Here is a 23,806-nt window from a genome sequence, read left to right as displayed (position 1 = left end):
GTAAGAAGGAACGCCAGGGCACTTTTTCATGAATACTACTCTGCTTTCTCCATACGCTGAAAGTGCAGATTGCTCTGCATCAGCTTGTTTTCCCAGGATCGTTAAGATTGGCAGAAACAGAATGGGCTGCTATTAGTTTTGAACCAGCTTTTTCCTTCCCTTTAAAATGTACATCCCTTCTGTTTTTACTCCTATGCAATCAGTCAACATGAGTGAAGTAAAGTTTTGTTTGGAAGCAGCAGTCCACTAAGCCAATTTCAGGCCCTAGTTTCTCTTATCGTCACTCCTGTGTTGAACACAGAGCTCCACCTACAGGTCAACTCATTCCAAGCATCAACCTGAACTTTGGTGGAGCCAACACAAGACTAACCTGCTTTGCAATTTCAGTGAAGCAATGTATTTATAACACCTCAGTCTTTAGTCACAGAATCACCCCACTCCATCGGTAATAAATCTTGGCTGACTTCAATTAGCTATTAACCTAATAGATGCACACAGGCCAAAATGTTCATTCCTAGGGTTAGTTTTATACCAGTCAGGGTGTGTCTACACATGAACTTATGCATGCCTAAACTTAATTTTACATAGCCTAAGGTGCATTAAGGCAATTGAGGCATGCATCTACACATGCACACCTTAAAGTGCATTAACGCAGCTCACTGGGCAAATGCATGTGCAGCCTGCCTTGGGCAGCACCTTGTACAGCCCCACCGCAGCATAGCTGGGCAGTGCAGCCCAGCACCAGCACCAGCACCAGCCAAAGGGGTGGGAACCTCCCAGTCTCCCCAGAAGTAACTGGCCTGGCCCTGGCCCCAGCTCTAACCCCTTCCTCATGTTCCTGTCTCCCCTGCATCAGATGAGAGTGGGCCAGAGCCAAGCCTGTGGGGCCCTATGGTGCTGCTAGGTGGTGCCAGGAAGACATGGCAGGTGCTGTTCTCCAAGGCACAGATGCAAACAGTGAGGCTCTCGGGTAACTGGTCTGGGTCACTTCCTAGTATACGTATTAACCCCAGATTAGGTGCCTATGGGTTTTCTCAGCACAAAATGCAAGTGCTTAATGAATCTAATTTCATAGCTGTTATCTAGGATCAATTGGGATGGATCTTTATGACTTCAACATCTAAATTTGCTTAAGCACTGTTTAGGAATAACATAGGTCAACTGGTATCCAGATCCTAATATCTTTAAAATTAATGCACGTTTGATGCCTGAATAGCTATACGGGTATTGTCCAATTAACCACAGCTGGTTGTTGCTGTGATAGATTTAAAAAAAATAGTGGCTGTTGTAACTTCAATTACAGATAAAAGTGCAGGTTGGCTACTTATAAAAGAGGCAAAAGACAAGTCTATAGTATTTTTTTTTTTTGCTTACACCCCAAAATACAAAAACAAAGACTTTGGGTTAAATATATCTGGCTACCTATGACAGCACAACATAGCTTCTTACTGAGGGGGGAGGTGGGGAAGAGGGGTGTAGCAGCATACAGACAGGCAGTAGGTTTTCTTGATTTTGCTGAGTTTTCCATTTCCCTTTGGCTTATACTCTACATTTATAAATGATTTATTCTGTTATTCTAATGTTCTCTGTTTGTTTTTACTTTAATTTGTTTTACTGAAACTTTTAGGACTGGACTGAACCAAATCTGTTGTGGGCTTAAGATAGAATCAATTGGTTGAAATTTATGGGCATTTGTACACATACACGCACCACAGCAGCAGGCACTTTGAAAATTGCCTGGTACTGCAGCACATGCAGTTGTATAAGCAGCAAAATGTGCATCAGCGCTGAGAAAATGGTGGAAACATCGGAGGTGTTTTAGTTTAAAAGTGCACCACCGCCATTTTCTGTGCACTGACATGCATTTCACCGCTTACACAACTGCAGGAGGTGCAGTGCAGTTCACATCAGCTCACGTGCAGAGCAGACTCATTTAATCAAGTCTGCTCTGAAGTGATGGATCTCCAGCACGTTTCAGGATGAATATGTATGTGTATAAATGCCCTACTCACTGGGAAAACCAGAAAGGAGGTTTTCTTTCTTCAGCACCATGGAATGCTGCTGACCACCATCCTGCTTTCTCTTCACCTCATTTTACAGTCTTTACTAACAAGGCTGTTTTGTTTTTAGAACTTATCTAACAATCTTAAGAAAAATATATCTATTATAGAAAAACAGCTTCTAAAACACTTGGTTACATCAATCACTACTACTAACATTTTAAGATAAAGTCATGATACACAGCCCGTCCCCAACAATGTTTTGAGTTACAATGTTTCTCACTTATAACGTTTATAAATTGACACCGTTTCAACTTTCTGACGTCAGTTTCGACTTTACAGCGCTTGATCTGATTCAACGCCACACCAGCTAACAAGTTTGCTGCATCGCCCATGTCCCTGGAGAACATCTATCCAAACTTGCTTGGACACTTTCTTTAAGAAAGCAGACAAGACTCCAGAAAAACCTGCAGCCAAGACTCCTGAGGAGACTCCAGCCAGGAACCCTTCAAAAAGTCCAGCAAAGTCACCTCAAAGAAGTCCTTCCAAATCAATATGATTGCTATTTACAATATAAATGCATTTATGTAGCTATATTATTCATCTATAATTGATTCAGTACAAAATTCTGGGTTATTTTTGGTGAAAGTAGTGTATTGGCCTTTGGTTCAGGAACCAATCTCCATTTATACCATCATTTCCTATGGGAAAAACAGTTCCAAGTTACAACATTTTGACTTGAGACGCATATTTCAGGAGCCAATTATGTCTTAAATCTGAGGATTGCCTGTACTACATTCAGATTATTTAAGGTCTTCCTTTATAACGCTTCCTTTCAGGCCTTGTGCTCTGTTTCATTGCATCTCATTACTGGTTTAGCTAGACATGTTGATTGTTGCTTCTTTTACTTTGCTAAGGAAGCTGGTTGTCACATCTGCAAAGGTTTATTTTACAATCACTCAGAAACAGGTTTTGGGGGTCTTCTACTTAGCCACACTTCTGCAGTTTGGCTTAAGCCCCTTGAAAATAACCAAAGCTAGCTACAGTGTATAGAAGAGATCAAGTTTGTGGTTAAAATCTCTCTTAAGAAGGATTCAACTGTCCCTGGCTATCTAGAAGGAAAGGTAAAATATTTAGAAGTACCAAAGGAGCTGAAGTTCCATGCCCTGTCATTGAAATCGAGGCTCTAAAGCCCCTAAGTCGCTACTGGAAATTATTACCCATGGTGCCAAGTACCAGTGAATAGGATAGTGCTTGGAACAACTACTGTCCTATTTGTTTTCCAGTGCTGCAAATACCAGTTTTGGAAACTAGCAACTTTTCTTGACTTTTCTGCTACATAAGGAACATTAATCCCCGAGTTAATCTCATTCTTTACAGATCCACTTCAGTTAAAGGTAGAATGTTAGCACCTCAAGCATGTATGTGGCGCTAGTCATCATGGTGTTAAGGCTGGAGATATTCAAGCACTTGCTGGAGATCTAAACCACATGATCCCCAACTACTAGCAGCTTTAACAGCAAATGATCAGTATTTGACTGGACAGAGTTGGGAGAAATGGATTGCTACAAATTTCACAGGTGTTGTACCACACCTAAAAAAAAAAAAGCCTAGTGCTCATGCTTTAGAATGGCACTACCAGAGCTGCGGAGGGGGTTTGGGTTTATTTGGTGGCTATTCCACTTGAGTTCAGAAACTCAACTATTAGTGGGTAGATAAAGAAAGGGAATGGATAGGAAATAATTCCATAAAAGCATGCACAGCACATGCAGACCCCATCTCATAGCAACCAAGCCAGTTCCATCGGAGCTGCAAAGATCTCTGCAGTTAGGGTGACCATATGTCCTGGTTTGGCCGAGACAGTCCTGGATTTCATAGGCCAGCTCCAGCCAGTTGGTGAAAATTAAAACAAGCCCCAGAATCGCAGGGACACAGGGTGCAGTCTGGCAGGGAAGTGGAGCAGCATGGTGTGCTAGGCAGGTAGTGCCTGCCCAGCACACCATGGCACTTTACCCGCCTCTGGATTGCATCTTGCCTGCCTGCAGCTGCCTGCAGCAGCACTGCTGACTGGAGGCAAAGAAGAGGGCAGAGTCCCAGATTTCCTTAAAAATAATATGGTCACCTTTATCTATAGTTTGAGCTGGCTAAGTCATTTTTATTCTTCCCAGGCAAGCACTGACATTTCTATCATCTTATCATAAGGTTCTAAATCAGGCTGTTTAAAAACAGCTTTTTGTGTTTGCTTTTGCTAATGCACATTTTATGCCTAAGGAATATTTTGAAGAAAGTCATTGAGGGGTTGGCCAGCCCACCCTTTCAGGTGAGGTCCAAAAACTAAATATGTGTTTAGAGACATCCAGGAGGTCATGGAGGAAAGCCAGAGTTGATATTTTTGATATGCAAAAGGTAAAACATGAAACAGAATGAGAGCCTGGAACAGAGACAGAGACAGTTTTTGGACTTAAAAAGAAAAGAACAGCAAAGTCACCAGTTCCTATTTAAAAAAAATGGTCAGCTTACACTACCGTTAGGACACCAAATATTTATTTACACAAATATAAATTAGCTTTTACACTCCCCCTCAAAGATCAAGTCTCTTTTACAAAATACCAAGATTAAAGTTTTAAACACCATTAAAACAGTTCCTAAAATAAACACAGTTCAAAAAGGAAATTTCAAAATAAATCAACTATAGCACTCCATCTGCTTCTAAAATCCTGTTTGTAAGCCGTGCCCGTTCTAATGCACTTAGAGTAGTGGGTTGACACTATCAAACCCTTCTGCTTCTGTACTGAAGAAATACCAGCTTGGCACAGGAAAGAGACATGTTCAAAAGAAAGCAGTTGTCACAGTTTCAGATGTCATTTACCCATAAAAGGGGTAGCTCTTCAAATATATCAATGGCTGTAGCTCCATAAATGTCATTAGTGTCACAGATGTCATTAAACTGTGTAATCAGTTTAACCTGGAGATCTGTGGATGTACATCTCATTAAAAGGTTTACTGCAATTCTGGCTAGTCAGTACTACATTCCAACAGTTGTGAATGGAAGTGTTTTGTACCCATCTAATGTTCATAATACCAGATGCATCTTTGCTTCTGAACAAAGCCAAATCTCAGCATCCTTGGAGCACCACAGTTCTACTCAAACATGTATGATCATGCCTTCACTTATTTTTCAGGAGGTTGTTAATTGTTAATGGCCTGATCCTACAAGCTGCTCAGTACCTCCTGGGCAATAGGAGCACATCAGTTCCTGTTTACAGCTGTTTGATTCTTTACAGGACTGGGAGATAGACTAGAACCTATTTGGAGTTTGGCGATTTGATGTGGTAGCTCTCTCTACAGAAAAAGACTGTCCTTGAAGTTTTATCGTCCTCTGACCAGTCCATAGGAAAATGTCCTGCACAAAGATGACAGGTCTGTATTTTCCAGTGACCTGAAATCATCTTTGGCCTAGAACTGGAAAATTTTAGACATGTTTAGACGTATCCTTTTTCACATAGTAAATTTACACAGCTATTTGTGGTAGCCTTCAGGGACACTAGACAGTACAGCTAGAATTTGTGGTACTTAAGGCTGTTTGTAGACATGCTTAGCATTTTGTAAACCATGCTGATGTGCACCACACTGTTTGAATCAAATTTCAAGTCAAATCAAGGATTAATAGATGATCAGCCTAACCTCTATCCCGGGGAAGGTCTTAGAAAAGATTATCAAAGAGGCCATTCTTAACAGACTGGCCGATGGCAACATCCTGAGGGATAGCCACCACAGGTTTGTTGTGGGTAGATCTTACTTGACCAATCTCATTTCCTTTTACAACTAGGTGCCTATCACCTGGACAAGGAAGAAGAGATTGATGTCATATATCTTGATTTTAAAAAAGCCTTCAATCTAGTATCCCATGATCACCTCTTAGCAAAATGCTGGCTTGCATCAATAGATGCTACTCAAGCAAATCCCAGGACGTCATTCTCCCATTGTACTCGGCCTGGTGAAGCCGCAGCTGTTCCAGTTTTGAGCTCCACAATTCAAAAAAGATGTGGAGAAACTTGAGAGGGTGCAGAGGAGAGCCACACACAGTATCAAAGGTCAGGAAAACAGACCTTATGATGAGAGGCTGAGAGCTATAGGCCTCTTCAGCCTGGAAAAGCACAGGCTCAGGGGTGATCTGGTGGCTACCAATAAGTTTATCAGGGGTGGTTACCAGGATCTGGGGGAATGTCTGTTCATAAGAGCACCCCAAGGGATGACAAGGTCAAACGGTCACAAACTCCCCCGTGACCATTTCAGGCTGGACATAAGGAAGAACTTCTTTACTTTCTAAGCCCCCAAGGTTTGGAATAGACTGCCCCCGGAGGCGGTTCAAGCACCTACTTTGAACGCTTTCAAGAGACAGTTGGATGTTTATCTTGCTGGGATCCTATGGCCTCAGCTGACTTCCTGCCCTCTGGGTGGGGGACTGGACTCGATCTTCCAAGGTCCCTTCCAGCCCTGATGTCTATGAAATCATTGATCCTCACAGCAGGAGGCACTGGCTATACAGTACACAGTCCATACACTTGTCAGTCCCTTAACAGAGGTTGGAAGTAATTAAGAGATGATAATAAACCTGCAATCACAGCTACATTGTTCCAGTTATCTAAAGTGCTGGTTCAGAACCTGTAATTGACTAGATATTTAGAGCAAGGTATTGTTGCCGTATTCAAATTTGTAAAAGTTGTTACTTTGTGCCTGACAGCTTCTACTGCGTTGCAAAAGCCCAATTGAGTTTCCCTTGCCAAGCATTGCAATATCAATCTGATCTGGGTTCCTAAGGACTGTTTTTCCTAAAAGCAATGCCATATATACATATTAATTAATACAGTTTAATACATGCCCCGGTCTGCATTAACTTTAACCTTCATTCAATGAGGATCTGTTGATTCAGACTGAAGCCAATTTTATTTTGGACTACAGATGTCCATGTGTATATAGTGACAGCTGTAGTCTGGATTAAACCTAGAAAAATGTGATGTCCATAAATGGCTTAAAAGGCCAGCATATTGCCCTTTGCTAATTTACTACAACATGGCTTTCTTTGATCAACTGGTTTTGCCTTTGAAAGGAGTTAGCGAGTCCTAGGAACCACAGTTCAGGGGGAGCTTTTTTCATGGCATCACAGTGACAGTGACTGCCTAAAGTGATAAAGATAATATTAGTTGCCAATCACTTAACATGTTCTAATGAATTTCAGTTCCATAGAAGTGGGTGTATAGCAAGCAAAGAAAGCTTTGCAGAGAAGAACTTTGTTTTGTTTTAATTGCCAAAGGCAAGACAGGACAGCGCTTAAAAGTTCCTAAGGGGATACTCTTTCCTGCCTTCTGCTTGAATTCAGACTCACATGGCTAACTACCTCTTCTTATCTCCAAAGGAAATTAATAGCCCAGGTCTTCAATTCTAAAAGGTACAATAAAGTATGTTGTATTTAGTTGACTATGCTAAGTGCTACCTAAAGTGCTCTGCAAACAGTAAGTGCTAAGTGATGGAAAACTAATTTGACAAAGAACAGATGTTAAAGGCCAGCCTTTCCAAGCTAAGCATGCGACTCTACTGACATTGCTTGCCTTACATTTACAAATGTGAAATGCATAAACAGAGATGGATCAGACAGTCTGCTTGTACAATTATGCAAATCACTTAGGTACAGATTCTTATTTCAACCAAAACTTAATTTATTATGTACTGAACAACTCAGCCTTTTACTTATTAAGCCTCCAAGTCTCTATCTTGTCTCAAAACATGTTATTCAGTTACATTATATATTACTACATTAACATACTAATTTCTTCCTGACAGTCTAGAATTATATATGTTAAATGTAAAAGCAGGTTTTAAAATCCAGCTTTTAAAATAAAGACCTAAAGAATGTGCCTTTCTTCTTCCTGATTCATTCCAACAAAGGAAGGTTTTCCTGGTGCTCCCCACTGGAAAAGAGCTGCATTGCTTACCCGCTTTTCCATGCCAGCATACCTAGTCTAATCGGCAGGATACAATTCTCTGTTAACACTGGTGTAAGTAAAAAGCAAGTCCAGTTAAAAGAATGGACTCATATTAGGACCTGACTGAAAGGGAAGAAAACACCTCCTCAGTATTTGTAATTTCAGAATTCATTCCATTAATAGGAGCTTAGGCTCACAAGGTTTTGTATCCTGTCCAGCAAAACACATGATCATGGTCTGAACATGAACAACAGAAGGCTGACTGAAGTCTTTAATGGATTTGGGCCCAAGTGCTCTGCATATTACAGGATCATGTCTACAGAGTCAAGTATCAATTTTTCTGTTGCTGCAAGGAAGCAAGGATAACCTGGCACTTCCAGTGTTCCCCAATTGGTTCAACCAATTTGAATTACAACTAGAAACTAGATCAATATTATTCTGATTTCTAACACCCTAGAAAGTCCAACAATACAAATATTTGTTTACTGTTTCACTAAGGATAACAACAAGTACTAATACCAACATCAGGTCTAATTTAGAATCAAAATTTACTTTGACCAAGTGACATCCTATTTTTGTTCTGTGACCTAAGGATGAATTTCTTTTTAGTGCAGTAGCTTAGAAGTTAGGGGGCTTGTATACACATACAATTAATGTACTTGAATAAACTCTGGAGCTAGTTGCTCCAGAGTTTATTGTTCAAATAGCATGCCTGGGAGCATGTGCCCAGGACTGCAGCACATTGAGCCGGGTCAGAGCAGCATTAGCTAGCAGGGCAGTCCTGGGGATCAGCCTGCCAGCCCAGGGCTGCTTCACTTGGCTTAATGTGTTATGAAGGGGCTGGCTGGGACATGAGGGTGCTTCAGTGCAGACCTATCCGGCAGGCAGCCCCCTGCAACAAAGTACAGTCATGCCCCAGTCAGCTGGGGCAGCATCTACATGTGTGCTACCATGCAGTAAAAAACTCTACAACAGGTTAGTACTTGTATTTACAAGTACTATCCTGCTGCAGAGTTAGTTAATTTACTCCAGCCAAATAGGGGCACACATGTAGATGTGTGACATTTACTGTGCAGCGAATTCATCTATTGCACAGGAAACATGCCTGCAGTATAGTATGTTCTTCTAACTTAAAAGTAAAACCTGTTATGACATCCTGTTCATTAATGCCACAGACAAAACATTTGAATTCTAACAACAACATCCTAGCTCAAAATTTCAAATGTTAACACTTTTAAGTAATATTTTCCTTCAGGTCTCCCTACACAAATGGAATGCTTAGAAGCCAAAGTTCTCTGGCACTCACAGCATTAAAAATACTTGCAATTTTTCCTGAAAAACTGTATTACCCAAAGAAATCAAGGCACATCTTATAAAAATCCTCTACCCCATTTTAGCTTTTAAACTGGGAGTTAAGTTACCATTTATTCTTGATCTTTCACAGAATTAGCTGGATCAGTTTAAAATTGGTAGGGACTTAGACAAAGGCCTGAAACATAATACAAAGTTCTGGCAGTACAGCTATGTTGACTAAGGATGTGTAAAGGTCACATCTCAACACTGGCACAGTTCTGCCAATGGAAGGCAGTTTCTGCCAGCTCTGCTTCTACTATTTTAGGATGTGCAACTCTGGTGACAGAAAAGCTTCCTCTGCTAACAGAACTGCATTGAGTCTGGGTGGCCTGACTGCTTTGGCAGCACTCTTGTGGCTATAAACAGCAGCAGCTCCTCAAACTAGACTAAACTTAAAACTCTTGACAAGGGATAGATCCAGAGGGAGTGCAGAAGCTTTTAGCTGTCAGCAGTCAATGTGCTCAAAGCAGGTTGTAGGAGTGGAACCTAAACTTGACTGTTCTTCTGACTTCCAAATACTTGCAACCAAGCTGACCACTAGGCTAGGTCTTGCAGACTTTACATAGTTTCAGTGATTCATCATAGCAGGGATTTCAATCATATTTGTCTATGGGGCCTTCATGTTTTTCAAATCAATACTATGCAAGTATGCACTATCCAGTAAAAGCTATTTTTATTCCTTGTGGTTTCTTCACTGTAAAAGTGACACAAGACTGGCCAGGACCTGATTATAATTTTTTTAAAAACACAGAAAGTATATTATTACTTCAGAGCAAAAATTGGCTATAAAAACAAAAACAAAAACAAAAGAGTAACTGAGTTGGATCTGCATGAAATGCAATCATGCTGCATTGTTAAGTATATGAAATAGTTCCATTTTTATACACCTGTATTGTAGTGTTCAGCATTATAAAAGTTGGGGCTATTAAGAAGCCCAAGCTGCCAGCTGCTTCATACCATCATCATCTTCCACTCTCTTCCTGGAGGATGCTACAACGAGAAATTAGCAATAATCAGTGACTAATGCAATAGTCAGAACAATTTTCTTCACCCACATCATGCTCTTTGTAATGTTTTCTAGTCTCAGTGCATCTCAGAACAATTTACTGAGTAGCAAGCTAAATATAGGCAGCACAGTGAGCCAGATTAAGTGTATAGTCATTATGCTCCCCCGTTAGCTCATATTCAATCTGTAACATTATGGGTTGAATTCACCTCATAATGAATAACTGCTAAAAGCTGTTATTAAATGGGAAAAATATACCATCACTCCAAAAAGTGACGTGTTCTGTAAACTCCACCTGGATAATCAAAAGAGACACGTGCTGGGTAACACCTACCAACAAATATCTAGTCACTGGTGTTTGTGCCTGAAAGCTTGTGAGAAACATTTTTCCCAACTATTTAATTGGTCTAATAAAAGACATCACACATTTACCCAAAGAATCTTGTCTGCCTATGTCCTTAGAACAACCCAACTATAACCAACACCCCCAGTCACTGAATAATATGTCAGTGCTTGTGCACAGGCCAGATTTCAGACTCTTGAATTCACCAGTGCAAATTAACCTGAAAAGCCAAAATAACTGCCTAGATAGGGGGCTGCCCAGGTTTTATTAATACAGGTTTTAATTAAAATAGTGCAGCTTATTAGGTGAGCAGATGACCACTGTCAGAGTGTAATCTTTTCACTCTTTCCCCCCACAAGAGGTTTAAAAGCTGATCAGGTGAGAGAGATACTGGATGGAAAACTAGAGAACTAGCGTTTAAACTGCACTAGGATAGTAGATGTGTCACATTAGCCCCTTGGCCAGCACAGTACACCAACAATTTGTTCCTTGCTTGTGCTGTCCAGTTTTGGTGCACAGTGGCTCCCTCAAGAGGCAGAATAGAAGCAAAGAGGACATAAGTGGCTACAAGTTAATTGTCCACAGTGTCTCTTAAGGGCTACAAGTTAATTGTCCACAGTGTCTCTTAAGGGGTGTTGAGTAGCAGCCCGGAAAAAAAAAGGATAAATGCTGGAGGACTGGCTACTAACTATAGAATGAGACCTTTCAAGGAGCAAGTGTGGAACGACAGGAAAAAACTATAAACACTTTTCCAAATTCTATTTGCTTTTGCCTCCTTTACCGGTAAATAAAATAACTAGCAATTTTCAAAACTGATGTCGTAACATGAAGCAGCTTTGAGATTCCAGCATTCTAAAACTGGGTCAATTTCCTATTCACAATAGAGACTATTTTGTGGTTAAAAAAGATAAAAATAATTTCAAAATTCTTGGTCATTGGTACCAGAATAATTCAATGAAATGCCCTCTCTCCCAAGTGTCAACTTCTGTGCTAGTGTAAACGCCAATAGTGCTGCATCCATTTACACTTGCATAGAATGAGGTCCTGAATAGTTCCATGAAGCAAAACAAAAAGCCTTCACTGCTTCCTGTGATGAACAGTCAAAGATGGAGTAAGAAGTGTACAGTACATTAAATGTTAAAGCTGACTTAATTATATCATATGAGCTATTTCCCCCTTCTAATTCACAGTATAGCTTAATCATGGGCAACTAAAAACAAGCAATTTACCAGGGCGAGAAGGCAGCAGTGTAGATGGGACACTTGGCAATCTGACATTAGACATTTTATCATTAAGGTCTTCTTGCTCCAGCTCTTCCAACTCTGCCATCAACTCATCCTGAAGACAAACAAAACCATTATATTAACAAAACTGTAATTTCACAAATAAAGGGATGTATTTAACAATAACCATTAAATCAAAGAACTACTGAAGTAACAGTTCTAATTTAAAAAGCAGCCTGGGAACATACATCTGTTGCAGAACCACTACAAGCTTTACTTGCTGGCTATCATAAAAACTAATTAAGATTTACCAAGTTACACTTCCCATTAAAAAGCAAGACAAGCGATTCGAAGTACACGGGAATTTATTGTAAACAAACAAACAGATCATCCTTGAAAGTTAAACATGAAGGCAAAGAAGGTTACAATTTTACTGTGGCTAAGAGTTCAATTGTCAAAACTGGAATCAATGTATGTCTCTGCTACCATTCTAAAAATGGACCTGGCTCCAGAAGGAAACTGTGTTAGTGGATGTTGTCAATGGATGAAAAATACTGAAGCCCTGCCTGACTAAGCACCAGATTTGGTGCAGATCCAAAGTAACATCAGAGTCCCAGTTGTTCTGCTGGGTCCTGTTGATCAATACTGAAGCATATTACATGTTTAGTTTTTCACCTGCAGAAAAACTGATTTGGACAGACAATCAAATATGTATTTGTAATACCACAGAAAAGTTATGCATTCTTGGAGCAGACACTGTAACCATTTATGCTGACCTTCTTGATAGTCCTCCTGAAGTAAAATTTCTGTAGTAAATCTGTAACTTCTTTTCTGAGCTGAAACGGACTTCTCAGAACAATATTCCGGCTTGATTTAAATACTTAAATAAAATGTCTCTCTTTAGAAAAGTGATCAATGTTAAAAAAACAACAGTGGGTTTTATTCCCCACTAAGTATCCAAAAGATTTCCTCAGGCACAAAAACATTTAGTATCCAAGACAGCTAGGACCTACGCAGAAGTTTACTCAGCAAATGAAGAAGTATTTTTAGGGACTTATTGAAAGTATCTGAGAGGGGAAAAGTAATCATCCATGAAGCAAATCAAGGCATTTTACATTTGCTCTTATCCTGAGGAAAAGATTAATTTGGGGGTATGGGGTTGTGGTTTACCCGAGGTATTTTTGTTTTGGTTTGGTTTTTAAAAAATCACCAGAGGGCAGTTAAAAACTGGTTCTTAATGTTCAGGCATTTCAAAATCTGATTATTATTTGCAGAACAATTCAAACCTGCCAAAAAGACTAACCCTGATCCCAGAATGGGCTCAATATTTTGTTTGGTTTCTTTCATGATTTCAATAGCTATTAAGATTGCTCAACATTTAATGGGATCTTTAAATCTATGGGGATCAACATCTCTTATTTTAAAATAAAAAAGGACTAGGAGTGCACCGCTAGAGATTTTGGGGGCCGATACCAACAGCCAATTTTTAAGGCGGCTATTGGCTGATACCAGTCTGATTTCCAATACCAGCTTGGAGAGCAGCGTACAGCTAGTAAGTCTGGTGTGCTGGAAGGGGAGGGGGAAGGGAAGAGGCGTGGGGGGGGTAAGTCAAGGCCCACCGTGGTGATGGAGGAGTGAGGCTGGGGCAAGTACTGCCTGGCCAGAGTGGGGCAGGTGTGGGATAGAGCTATGGCTTGTCTGGGGTGTGCAGGCAGGGGCAGCTCCTGCTGCTGCGCACCGCTCAACTGGGAGCCGCTGCTCCAGTGGCTCGTGCTGCTCCCACTACTTGTCCAGGAGGGCATAGAGGGGCTGTGTGCCCCTGGATCTGTGTGGGGTGGGGCAGCGGGTAAAAACCATGGACAGCAAGTTTTAAGTTTGTCATTTAAACTTCGTTTGAAAAAGGAGATTAAATGTGTCCAAGTATTTTTATATTTGCAAAAATACCGTAAAACAAGGGTTTTCAAATTTCCTTAAGTCACAGAATCCTTTCACATTACTTCTCCTGCTGTAGTACTCCTGCCTCTGGCCCCATGGGCCATGTGAGCTGAAATGGAGTCAGGCAACCCAGGCCGGCAGTGGTATTGTGCTGCCTCCTGGCCCACTTCACCATTACCTCCAGTCTCTTTGAAGAACCCCTGATGACCTATTCTGGAACCCCAGAGTTAAAATAAAAACATGACATGGTACAGTAAAATAGTCAGCATATCAGACTATATACCTCTTTTACCTTTAACTTTATTGCAACACTGACCTCATCAAACTCATCAGCAAATCCAGCTCTGCTTGAAATAGCTTCTGAGATTTCCTGTGCCACATCTTGCTGTTCAGTGATGTCTTGCATCAAATTATCAATTTTCTCTAGGTCCCTGGAAAAAATATTTTAATCCATTTTTAAAATGAGCATCCTTAGACCCAGTCTCCCTTATGATAACACAACCCTAAAGTTTAATCCTTCATTATCAAGGACACAATCTAAAGAAGTTCCAGCTAAGACATCAACACAACAAAATACTAGAGGCATGGTTACTAACATGCATATAGTTAAAAAACAACATTGCAGATGCTGATGCACTCCAGAGACTATAGTAAAAGAGATGTAAGAACCTAAATGCTGTATTTAATTGAATACAAGTCAAGGTTCCCTCCTCTTCCCCTCACCCAACCAGCACACGGAAGAAAGTTCCTTTTTGTTACCAGGAAAATTCATTAAATACACTGTCCATCATTAAACTGCTGCCAGAGGCAGCATGTGCTCAGTAATCAACACCAGCTACAAAGCTGATTAAATACAGCCAACACTAAGCATGACTATAAAGTACATGGCCCACCCATATTGGTAAAACATCCTGATGGGAACCTTTTATGTGGATGTCCGAGTGGCCCTTAAAAAAAAAAAGAGGGGGGGGGAGTTATTCCCACAGGGGAGAACAAACATCATGCCTGGAGGTACTGAAATACCAGGCTGGCACAAGCTCTGACACCCTCCCCATGTGCCAAAATGCTGATGGGAACCTACCACTTTTTTTTTTTTTTTTTAATTGCATGCCACAGGCCAAATCAGTTCCAAATTCTCTCAGCTGAGCAGAGCTCAATCATTCAAGTCTGTGTAGCACTACCACTTACCTCTCAGACTCGTCAGCCTAGACTTCAGATACTCCCAAATCTATGGCAGGGATCCCATGAGCAAGCCTCAAGCTTGGATGCCCTCGAATTCAGATACCCTCTTGTCTTGCCTGCCCCAACCAAAAGGCTGAAGGAGTGAGCTAGAGAGCAAGCCCAAGAGCAATCCTCCATCACCATAAGTGGCATAGCCAAGATCCTCTTATTTTGAGGCATTTGTAGATTCTTGCACGGGTCACCCTGCCCATAGTGCATGTGCCTTAATCCTCCAACTATATGAAATCATTCAAGGCCAAGAAGAAGGGTATCTTCCCTGCCAGATAAGTAAAATCACCTGTGTCAAAAGCCACCCCCTGCTAGAGAAGTTAGTGCAGTCCATCTGAATAAGATAAGTAGTATTCCCCATTGTGCTCAGTCCCCCGCAGTGCAGACTCTTTTCCAAGTCATGGTGAGCCACTACACTGCATATATTTCAGCTTTCTCTTCCCACAGCTTAGCTATACCTTTCTTCCCATTTCCAGTGATACCGATGCTTTATCTACCTTAAATGTCTGGCAAACATCACCAAATGAAGCCCAAAACAGTTCACCTGGAATGCCTCTGTCACCCCCTCTCTCAGCTTCTCACGTATTATTAGTGTGGCCCCCCCTCCATGACGTGGAATCAGACCAAGTTGCCCTGTACCTCATCTGCGTATAAAAATTTTGGAGTATCCCAAGACTCACAACAAGAACACCTAGTTCCAGTCATGAATGTGGGAATAATTAGTGCATGGATCCTTTGGGGGGGGGGGAGGGGAGGGGGGGGGACTTGCAGTGCACACACAGACTGAGCAGCGTTGAGCTGTGGAGTCATTATGGTTTGAAATGTTAATTGGACCTGGCCCCAGCAGAGTCAACAGCTATTTGGTAAATCATGAGCCTTTTGGCTTTGGACTAATATCATACATCATTTGTACTATATAAGATGACAATAGAAAAGAAATGGCAGACCTCATATGTAAGGGAAGGGACTGGCATAGATTTTTCAGAGGCAAGTACTTCCAAGAGAACAACAAGGACAACAACAGTGAGGAGAGCAAAGTGAGATAGACCCAGCTCCATTTAGCGCCTGTAAACCCCTTTCCCTTCAGAGATCGTGACCAGCAATGTGGTTGGTTAAGGGCGACTCAAATGCAGTTCTTCAGAGTAAAGGATAAAAAGAGAGAGATGCACATTAACATTCCCTTTCATCTTGCCCTTAATTTTCCACTGCAAGCTTTGTATATTTCAGCCGCCCCAATCACCAGCACCTCTGGAGTGAGAGAAGTCAAGTGTTGCTTCTGCAGATCCTGCCTTTCTCCCCTCTCCTCCCTCTGTTGGCATGTCTGTCAGCTCTCACTGACACTCCCAAAGCAGACTTCATTTCCCTCCTGATGCCAGCATTTATGGCTGGCTATACATGTGCTCACTGCCATTCTAATTAGAACATGTCAGAGCACACTCAATTAATTGAGTCTGCCTTGCGTTCTGATTAGAACACTGCAGCGCTACTGCAGCATCACATGTATTAAGCCCCCATGTTTTAAAATGACCATGGGGTGCTTTAACCAAACCTTGATGAATGCAGTTTAGATAAAGTATCCCGTGGCCACTTTTAAACATGTGGGGCTTCATACACAATGAGTCATTGTAAATTAAAGCGGCTGCCCAGGAACCTCTCTGATCAAAATGCCACCCCCCACCTCCAAGCATATACATAGGCAGCCTTTAAGCTCAGATTCCCCTTGTAAAGAGAAAATCATGCCAAAATGCTGGGAGTCACACACAGCCATCCCCCAAATTAAGAACTTCCCCTCATTGTTCTCTGAAGAAGCCTCATCTTTGCCATTATTTTAGGACTTGCACATCTCCTTCTAACAGCCCTTTTTTAATTTAATGCTATGTATTCAGGCATGATAATGCTGCAGAAAGCCCGAAGAGCAAATGATATTTTTGAAAATTACTATCCATAGCTCCCTTGTTCTCCACTCAGTCTGATTAGGGCATTATTAAGAAACCAAAGCCCTTAGGGTTTTTAAAGTGCTCCTGCTACGTCTTCTGCCCTCAGGACACCTGAACTGTCATAGTCTAGGCTAATAATTTTGTGCATCTCTCAGATCTGCTATTGAAAATAGCTATGTTTCTTCCAAGTTCATTATACAAAATGTTCCTGAACATTAAACTGCTGGAATCAAAATAAAAGCTAAACCATGAAAGTGACAGATTTAACCTGTATAGTCACAGGGTGACTCCTTTTCAGTAACAGCTGTATTGTAAGTCTTTAACGTAAAAGCAAAGGGAATGCACTTACATATTTTCATGAGCTTTTTTCATTGCTTGGGCAGCATAGCCCATATTCTTTAATACTTCCGTATTGGTATAGGAATTTTCCAATGCTTCTCGCTGGAACTCAATGGTTGAAAGTGTCCCGTCAATTTGGGTCAACTGCTTTTCATACCTCTTTTTTCTCTTCAGTGCTTGCAAAGCAGCTGTTGTGTAAATCAGAAGCACAAAGTTATCTATATGTTTTCAAGTAAAACGTGCACACAAATGTTTCAGTGATGTCAGCTGAACAAGGTACGATGTAGAAATAAGGTAAGATTTGAGAATTCCTATTCAGGTTAGCATCTGTAAGCACTGGCACAAACACTGGGAGTAAAACCCAACTGCTCCTCAAAACCCCTGATCTACTTGCTTGCTTTGCTGATCCATAAACACACCAGTTGTGGTCAATATCTTTGGTAAATCAGAGACAAACAGCTGTCCAGAGACCTGAATCAGTTTCTCCTTCCATTGCAGGAGGCTTCTGCTTTACACTTGTGCATGGCAAAACCCAAACAACACAGAGGCACAAGAGCAGGAATGCCAAGAAAAAAAAGAAGAAAAAAGGAACCAAAGAACAAAAAAGGAAACAAAGAAAGAAAGACTGGGGACACCGGTAAAACAATGCACTCAGCCATTCACAGCAACTCTACCAGTGTAGCTTCCTGAAATTCATATTTCAATACTGGGAAGTAGCAAGAGCAATGGTCACATGATGAAACTGCAAAGTTAACAGGAGGGAGGTTTCACCTCTCATCAAGCTCGGTTTTTTTCCTGTGCTGTTGTAGAGACCTACCTCTCTCAGCCCCTCCCTCCACTCTGCATTTTATAATTGAAACCTTCTGAAAATTCAGCCCACTCTTTGTAAGGTGCTGAGATAACTCAGCAGAAGTTGTTTGACAAACAGAGTTTCTGGCAGGGGTCAATCTTTATCAGCATAAAACTTCCATGAGTGAAAACATATACAACAAAAGATTTCCCTGGAAAAGGGGAGGGGAGGAGTGGCTGGGCGTGGAATGCAGACTTCCTACAGGGGGGCAGGTTGTAGCCATGTTGGTCTAAGGACATGGTTTAAACAGTTTTAAATGCTGGTCTAAGGACATAGTTTAAAAACCCTGATGAAGGGTTTTTAAACCCAAAAGCTTGCTAAGAAACATTTTTCCAATGATTTAGTTGGTCTAATAAAAGATACCACATTTACCCAAAGATCCTTGTCTGCCGACTTCCTACAGGCACTCTCTCACTTCTCTCTCCACCAGCCTCTCTCATAAGGATTTGGGCAGGGAATAGGAAAGTGGTGGTATTAACCCCGCTTATGCTGAGAACTAAGTGGTCCCCTGAATGCTGCCGCACTTCTCTATCTCATTTAATTTTTGAAGCATATGCAGTGCCAGTAGATATCTGCACACATCACTGGAATTCTAGGCACCTGTCAAATCCCTAAGGTTACTAATAGATCCTCATTCAAACTGTCTCCAATAATATTGAACCCAGGCAATGGCAGGCTGCTTACACTGCAAAACGGCCTCTCAGTGCTTTAGTGCATGGGAATGCATTCCATTTTATTGATAAATGCCTTATGCAATGCATGGTCTAAGCTGTGTTTTCTTGGCTACACTAAGACAAGATTTTGGTAGACTTTGACATATATTGCAACTTCCTAGAGTAAATGTTTGGAAAATTCTGATTCTTATTGCCAATTTGGAGTTTCAACATTTTTTAAGACCAGAAGGACTGTAGTCTGACCATCTGTATAATACAAGTTTATCAGGGGGAGCTCTCAGCCCCTATAAAATTCAAGGCTGATAACTGCATAAATATTATGTATTATGGTGCCACGTGGCAAACGTGAATTTGGGAAAATAACTGTGAGTAGTTTTAGAAGTGAATCACACAAGACGACTTTAGGATGTAAGACTTGGAAAAAAATGATACCATAATTACCAATCAACTCTATTTGCAGAGACAGCAGTTATTTCTGAAATCCGAAAGACTTTTAGCTCAAACTTTGGATAAATCCCCTCTAAGTTAAACTAAAAAACTCAGAAGAGTGATTCTTCATTGTGATTCTCAACATACTTAGCATTTTGAGAGGAAAAAAAAAAAATCAGCTAAATTGCAATATGCCACCTCTATTTATTCTGCTTAGTCTAACCAGGTATTCCATAACTCATTTTTCACTTCACAACAAATCAATGCATACATCTTTTCCACACCAGTCAAGATATACCATACTCCCCTGCCTCACATGGCATTCATGTCACAGTTATGGGTATGGATGAGTTCCTATGCTGCCTACTAGGCATGTAAATAAGCTTAGCCACCAAAGTACTATATTCTATTCCCCCTACTTAACTCCCTGAAAAACTGCTACTACAAAGAGGTGAGTGGGTCCTCCCCCTTCTGCTACTTTTATCATTCTGAAGGGAGATGTGTGAGCTCACAAAAGCTTGAGCTATATATTGCACACACATACTTTGGTTAGTCTGTAAAGTGCAAGTCTACTCTACCTTCTATTCAATCTGAAGAGCCCAATGACAGCATGTAACCAAAGTAGATCAATTAATGGATTTCAGGGACTTGAATGAGGTGTACAGAATTGCACATAGGTGCCTAAATCCACTTAGGAAGACAAGGTTCTTTGGGTAAATCTGGTATCTTTTATTAGACCAACTAAATAGTTGGAAAAATGTGCTTAGCAAGCTTGATTAGACCAACACAGCTACAACCTACACCCCTAAGTCCACTTAGACACCCAAATGGTAGAACAGAATTTGGCTCACAATGTCACATTGCTCAGTAATACATGACCATGTAAGCAGGAGGCACAGTCATTACAGAAACGGGCAAGGAAGTTTCTGTGTAAACCTAAGTTTGAGATCCTTGGCTCTGTCGATTCTAAATCTCAAATACTCATATATTGCTAAATGGATCTAGACTGTATTTCTATTGCTTATATATCTTGTTTAAGAATAGTATGCAGCTCTTCTACAAGAAGATGGTACAACAGTATTAAAATTCACAGAAAAGCAGTTATAGGACCTAGCTGTAAAGGAATAAATGATTAAATTACATAAAAAGTACAGATATTGAAAAGGGGAGATAAACTTACTTCACAGAAGTTCAAAGAATGAGTTTGAGAAAGATGTTCCCCATTCCAAAGATTTCAGAAAAAGAACAGAGCCAGGTAAGAAGAGTCAGAGTATAATCTGAGGAAATAAATGTAACAGCAATTTAACCATGAAAAGAACTATGTTTTCTTCAGGAAAAAAGCACTCTTATACTAATACTAGTTTGTTCCAAAGAAGTGCTGAACCCCTGCAGCTTCCAGTGAAATGTGTGGTGGCAGTTGCCAGAATTTAGCACCTCTCAAAAAGTCAGGTGTACTATATTTCAATTTGAGTCTAATAATAAGAGTACTCTGAGGTATTAGAAACAACTAGGCCTGTTCCATCTACCAGTCCCAAATCTTGGGGGTTTTGCTGCATTTTAAAAACAGGATTAACATAAAAATAGATTTCTGTTAGATGCATACATAATACAGCCTACTTCAATTAACATACAAAAGGACACTCTCACACCTTAGATTTCATAGGCATTTGGGCTGGAAGGGACCTTGGAGGATCGAGTCCAGCCCCCTGCCCCAGGGGCAGAAAGTCAGCAGGGATCATAGGATCCCAGCAAGATAAACATCCAAAGGTGCCTTGAAGGCATTCAAAGTGGGTGCTTGAACCGCCTCCAGCAGCAGTCTATTTCAAACCTCGGGGGCTCGGACAGTGAAGAAATCCTTGCTTATGTCCAGCCTGAATCGGTCATGGCGGAGTTTGTGACCGTTTGATCTTGCCACCCCTTGGGGTGCTTTGGTGAACAGATGTTCCCTCAGATCCTGAGGAGCACTCCTGATAAATTTATAGGTGGCCACCAGATCACTCCTGGGCCTGTGCTTTTCCAGGCTGAAGAGTCCTATGGCTCTCAGCCTATCATCATAAGGTCTGTTTTCCTGACCTCTGATCATGCACGTGGCTCTCCTCTGCACCCTCTCCACATCCTTTTTGAATTGTGGAGCCCAAAACTGGACACAGTACTCCAGCTGCGGCCTCACCAAGGCCAAGTACAACGGGAGAATGAGGTCCTGGGATTCACTTGAGAAGCATCTATGGATGCATGCCAGCGTTTTGCTTGCTTTACTAGCCACAGCATCACACTGAAGGCTCATGTTCATCTTGTGGTCAATCAACACCCCTAAGTCCCTTTCGTATGTAGTGCTAACCAGCGTAGCACTGCCAAGCCTATAAGGATGCTGCAGGTTTTTCCTTCCAAGGTGGAGAACTTTGCATTTTTTGGTGTCGAACACCATCAGGTTCTCATCTGCCCATTTCCTGAGCCTGTCAAGATCCGCCTGGACCACCCTCCTGTCCTCAGGTGTGGATGCCTTACCCCAGAGTTTGGTGTTGTCAGCAAACTTGGCCAGTCTGCTTCTGACACCAATGTCCACATCACTGATGAAGATCGACCACCACCCTCTGTGTCCTACCGCAGAGCCAATTCCCCAGCCAGTGGTGTCATTAAGATGGTGTCATTCTATGCTAGCATTTCCACCACTGATACTTCTAGAAGACAATTATGAATCTGATTTTCCAAAGCATAAACAAAAACACTATAAAAAGATTTGTTTCTATTTACAGAAGAAACTCAGCAAATACAGTAACAAAACAATATTTATTCTGAGGATATAGAGGGGCTCTGAGAAATGGCATGTTACAGCATGCAAGTTTGCAATCCATAGACTAAAATTTCCATACAAAAATATGACTATATTGTCAAATAAATATTAAGCTGGTAAAAATCAGCACAACTCCCCTGACTTTTATAGTTATGCCCATTTCCACTCCCCATACATTTGGCCTATACTGGATATTTTATTTCTTTTGTTCATCTTTGTCCAAAGCAATTACGCACAAAGAAAACGTAAGAGTCTGTAAAGCTCGTTATACAACTCTTAAAATAATGGCTTATTTTGTAGTGCCAATCTGCAGTAATGATGGTTTGAGGTGCCTCTTTCCAAATGTAGAAATGTAATTAGACTGTGCATATCCTGTCAGAAGTACCAAAGTACAGACCAGACAGTCCCTTATTCGGGGCCTGGACAGCCACAGGGGTATTTTTTTAAAGCAGTTATCTTGAGTATTGTTAGGCTGCTCTGTTTACAGCATAAGTTCTTTGCTCTGAAGCACCTCAGGTACAGAATAACTTTGAATATTCACAATCAGTATTGAAGAATAAAATGTGTTATTGTTTTCAAAAAGTATAGATCATGCTGGCAACAAACCACTTGCCAGAAGCTTAAACAAGTTGGAAGTGGTGCAACAGTATTTTTTAAAAATTTATCTATCACCCAAGTCTGATTAACATACATACTCCTTCATACCCTGGCAAAATGCTCTTAATGGATGTAAATTGCCCATAAGAATCAGTCCATGCTCTGAGGAACTTATTATGTACAGGTTTCCCTCGCCAACCACAGCTTTGCCAAACATGGTTTTGAGTATTCACAATTAATATTCTGTATACCATTCCAGCCACCATAGTATACAGTTTTGAGTAACCATGGTTTTCTGTAGCCACGCATCAGCCGGCCAAATCCCCTGGCCCTGCTCATGCCTCTCCTTCCCCACCCCCAGCCGGAGGTGGCCTCCAACCCTGCCAGAGGTGCACGCAGTGGTGGGGAGCTGCCCTACCCGCGGTGACAGGGAACAGCAGGCCTGCTCCCCCACAACTCAGCAGAGAAGCCACGCAGGAATCTCCTTGCCCACTGCGGCTTGCCCCATGCTGCCCCAGTGATGACCCTCCTCTACGTGCATTGGCAATGCGTAGGGCAGGGGTGAGCAAAATGCAGACCGTGGACTGGATGCAGCCCACCAGGCCATTCTATCCAGCCCACAGGAGCCCCTAAAAAATTTAGAAAATTAATATTTATCTGCCCCTGGCTGCCTGTCATGTGGCCCTTGATGGCTTGCCAAAACTAGGTGGCCATCCACCCAAAATAATTGCCCACCCCGGCGTAGGGGGTGCACACGGGTACACGTGCATGCTCTGAGATTGGCGGTGCATCCCCTGCGATTGGGCACTGCCATTGGTGCCTGCGGGCAGTTGTTGCTTGCCACCCCCCTCTCACTGCCAACACCGCCGGCGGTGTCGTCAGGCAGTTGCCAATTGCTGCTGGTGGCGTCTGTGGCTGGTCACCAACCGCTGGTCAGCACTCACCACCCCCCAGCACCACTGCCACTGCCACGGCCACCTGAGGAAGCTCCCTGCTTGCTGCCACCGTTCCCCCGCCACCACCATCACCGCTGCCTGCGGGTGGTCACTGTGCCCCCCCAGCCTCCGGGGGCATGCATCATTCATGTGTGCCTGCCACTGGTTTGAGGGGTTTTT

At 41.7% G+C, this 23,806-nt stretch overlaps 1 protein-coding gene across 2 annotated transcripts in view; it reads right to left on the bottom strand.

Annotated features, from left to right (window-relative positions):
- The window catches only part of CHMP4C (charged multivesicular body protein 4C), a 41,430-nt gene that overhangs the window by 13,239 nt on the left and 4,385 nt on the right, over nucleotides 1-23,806 (bottom strand). The window contains exons 2-5 of one of the 2 annotated variants that reach the window (XM_090040248.1): nucleotides 17,361-17,538; nucleotides 14,161-14,275; nucleotides 11,916-12,024; nucleotides 10,225-10,327 (exon numbers count right to left, since the gene is read on the bottom strand). In XM_090040248.1, the coding sequence (XP_089896374.1) occupies nucleotides 10,263-10,327; nucleotides 11,916-12,024; nucleotides 14,161-14,275; nucleotides 17,361-17,538 (467 nt within the window). In that variant the 3' untranslated portion in view covers nucleotides 10,225-10,262. Of the gene's footprint in view, nucleotides 1-4,527; nucleotides 10,328-11,915; nucleotides 12,025-14,160; nucleotides 14,276-17,360; nucleotides 17,539-23,806 lie in introns of those variants that run through there. The other variant, XM_090040247.1, reaches the window with a different exon arrangement.

The sequence above is a fragment of the Crocodylus siamensis genome, chromosome 3 (assembly GCF_052110815.1).
Source record: "Crocodylus siamensis isolate JL-2025a chromosome 3, ASM5211081v1, whole genome shotgun sequence".
Lineage (NCBI taxonomy): Eukaryota > Metazoa > Chordata > Crocodylia > Crocodylidae > Crocodylus > Crocodylus siamensis.
Note: the sequence above shows the minus strand (reverse complement) of the source record. Positions and strands in the feature narration are given on the sequence as shown.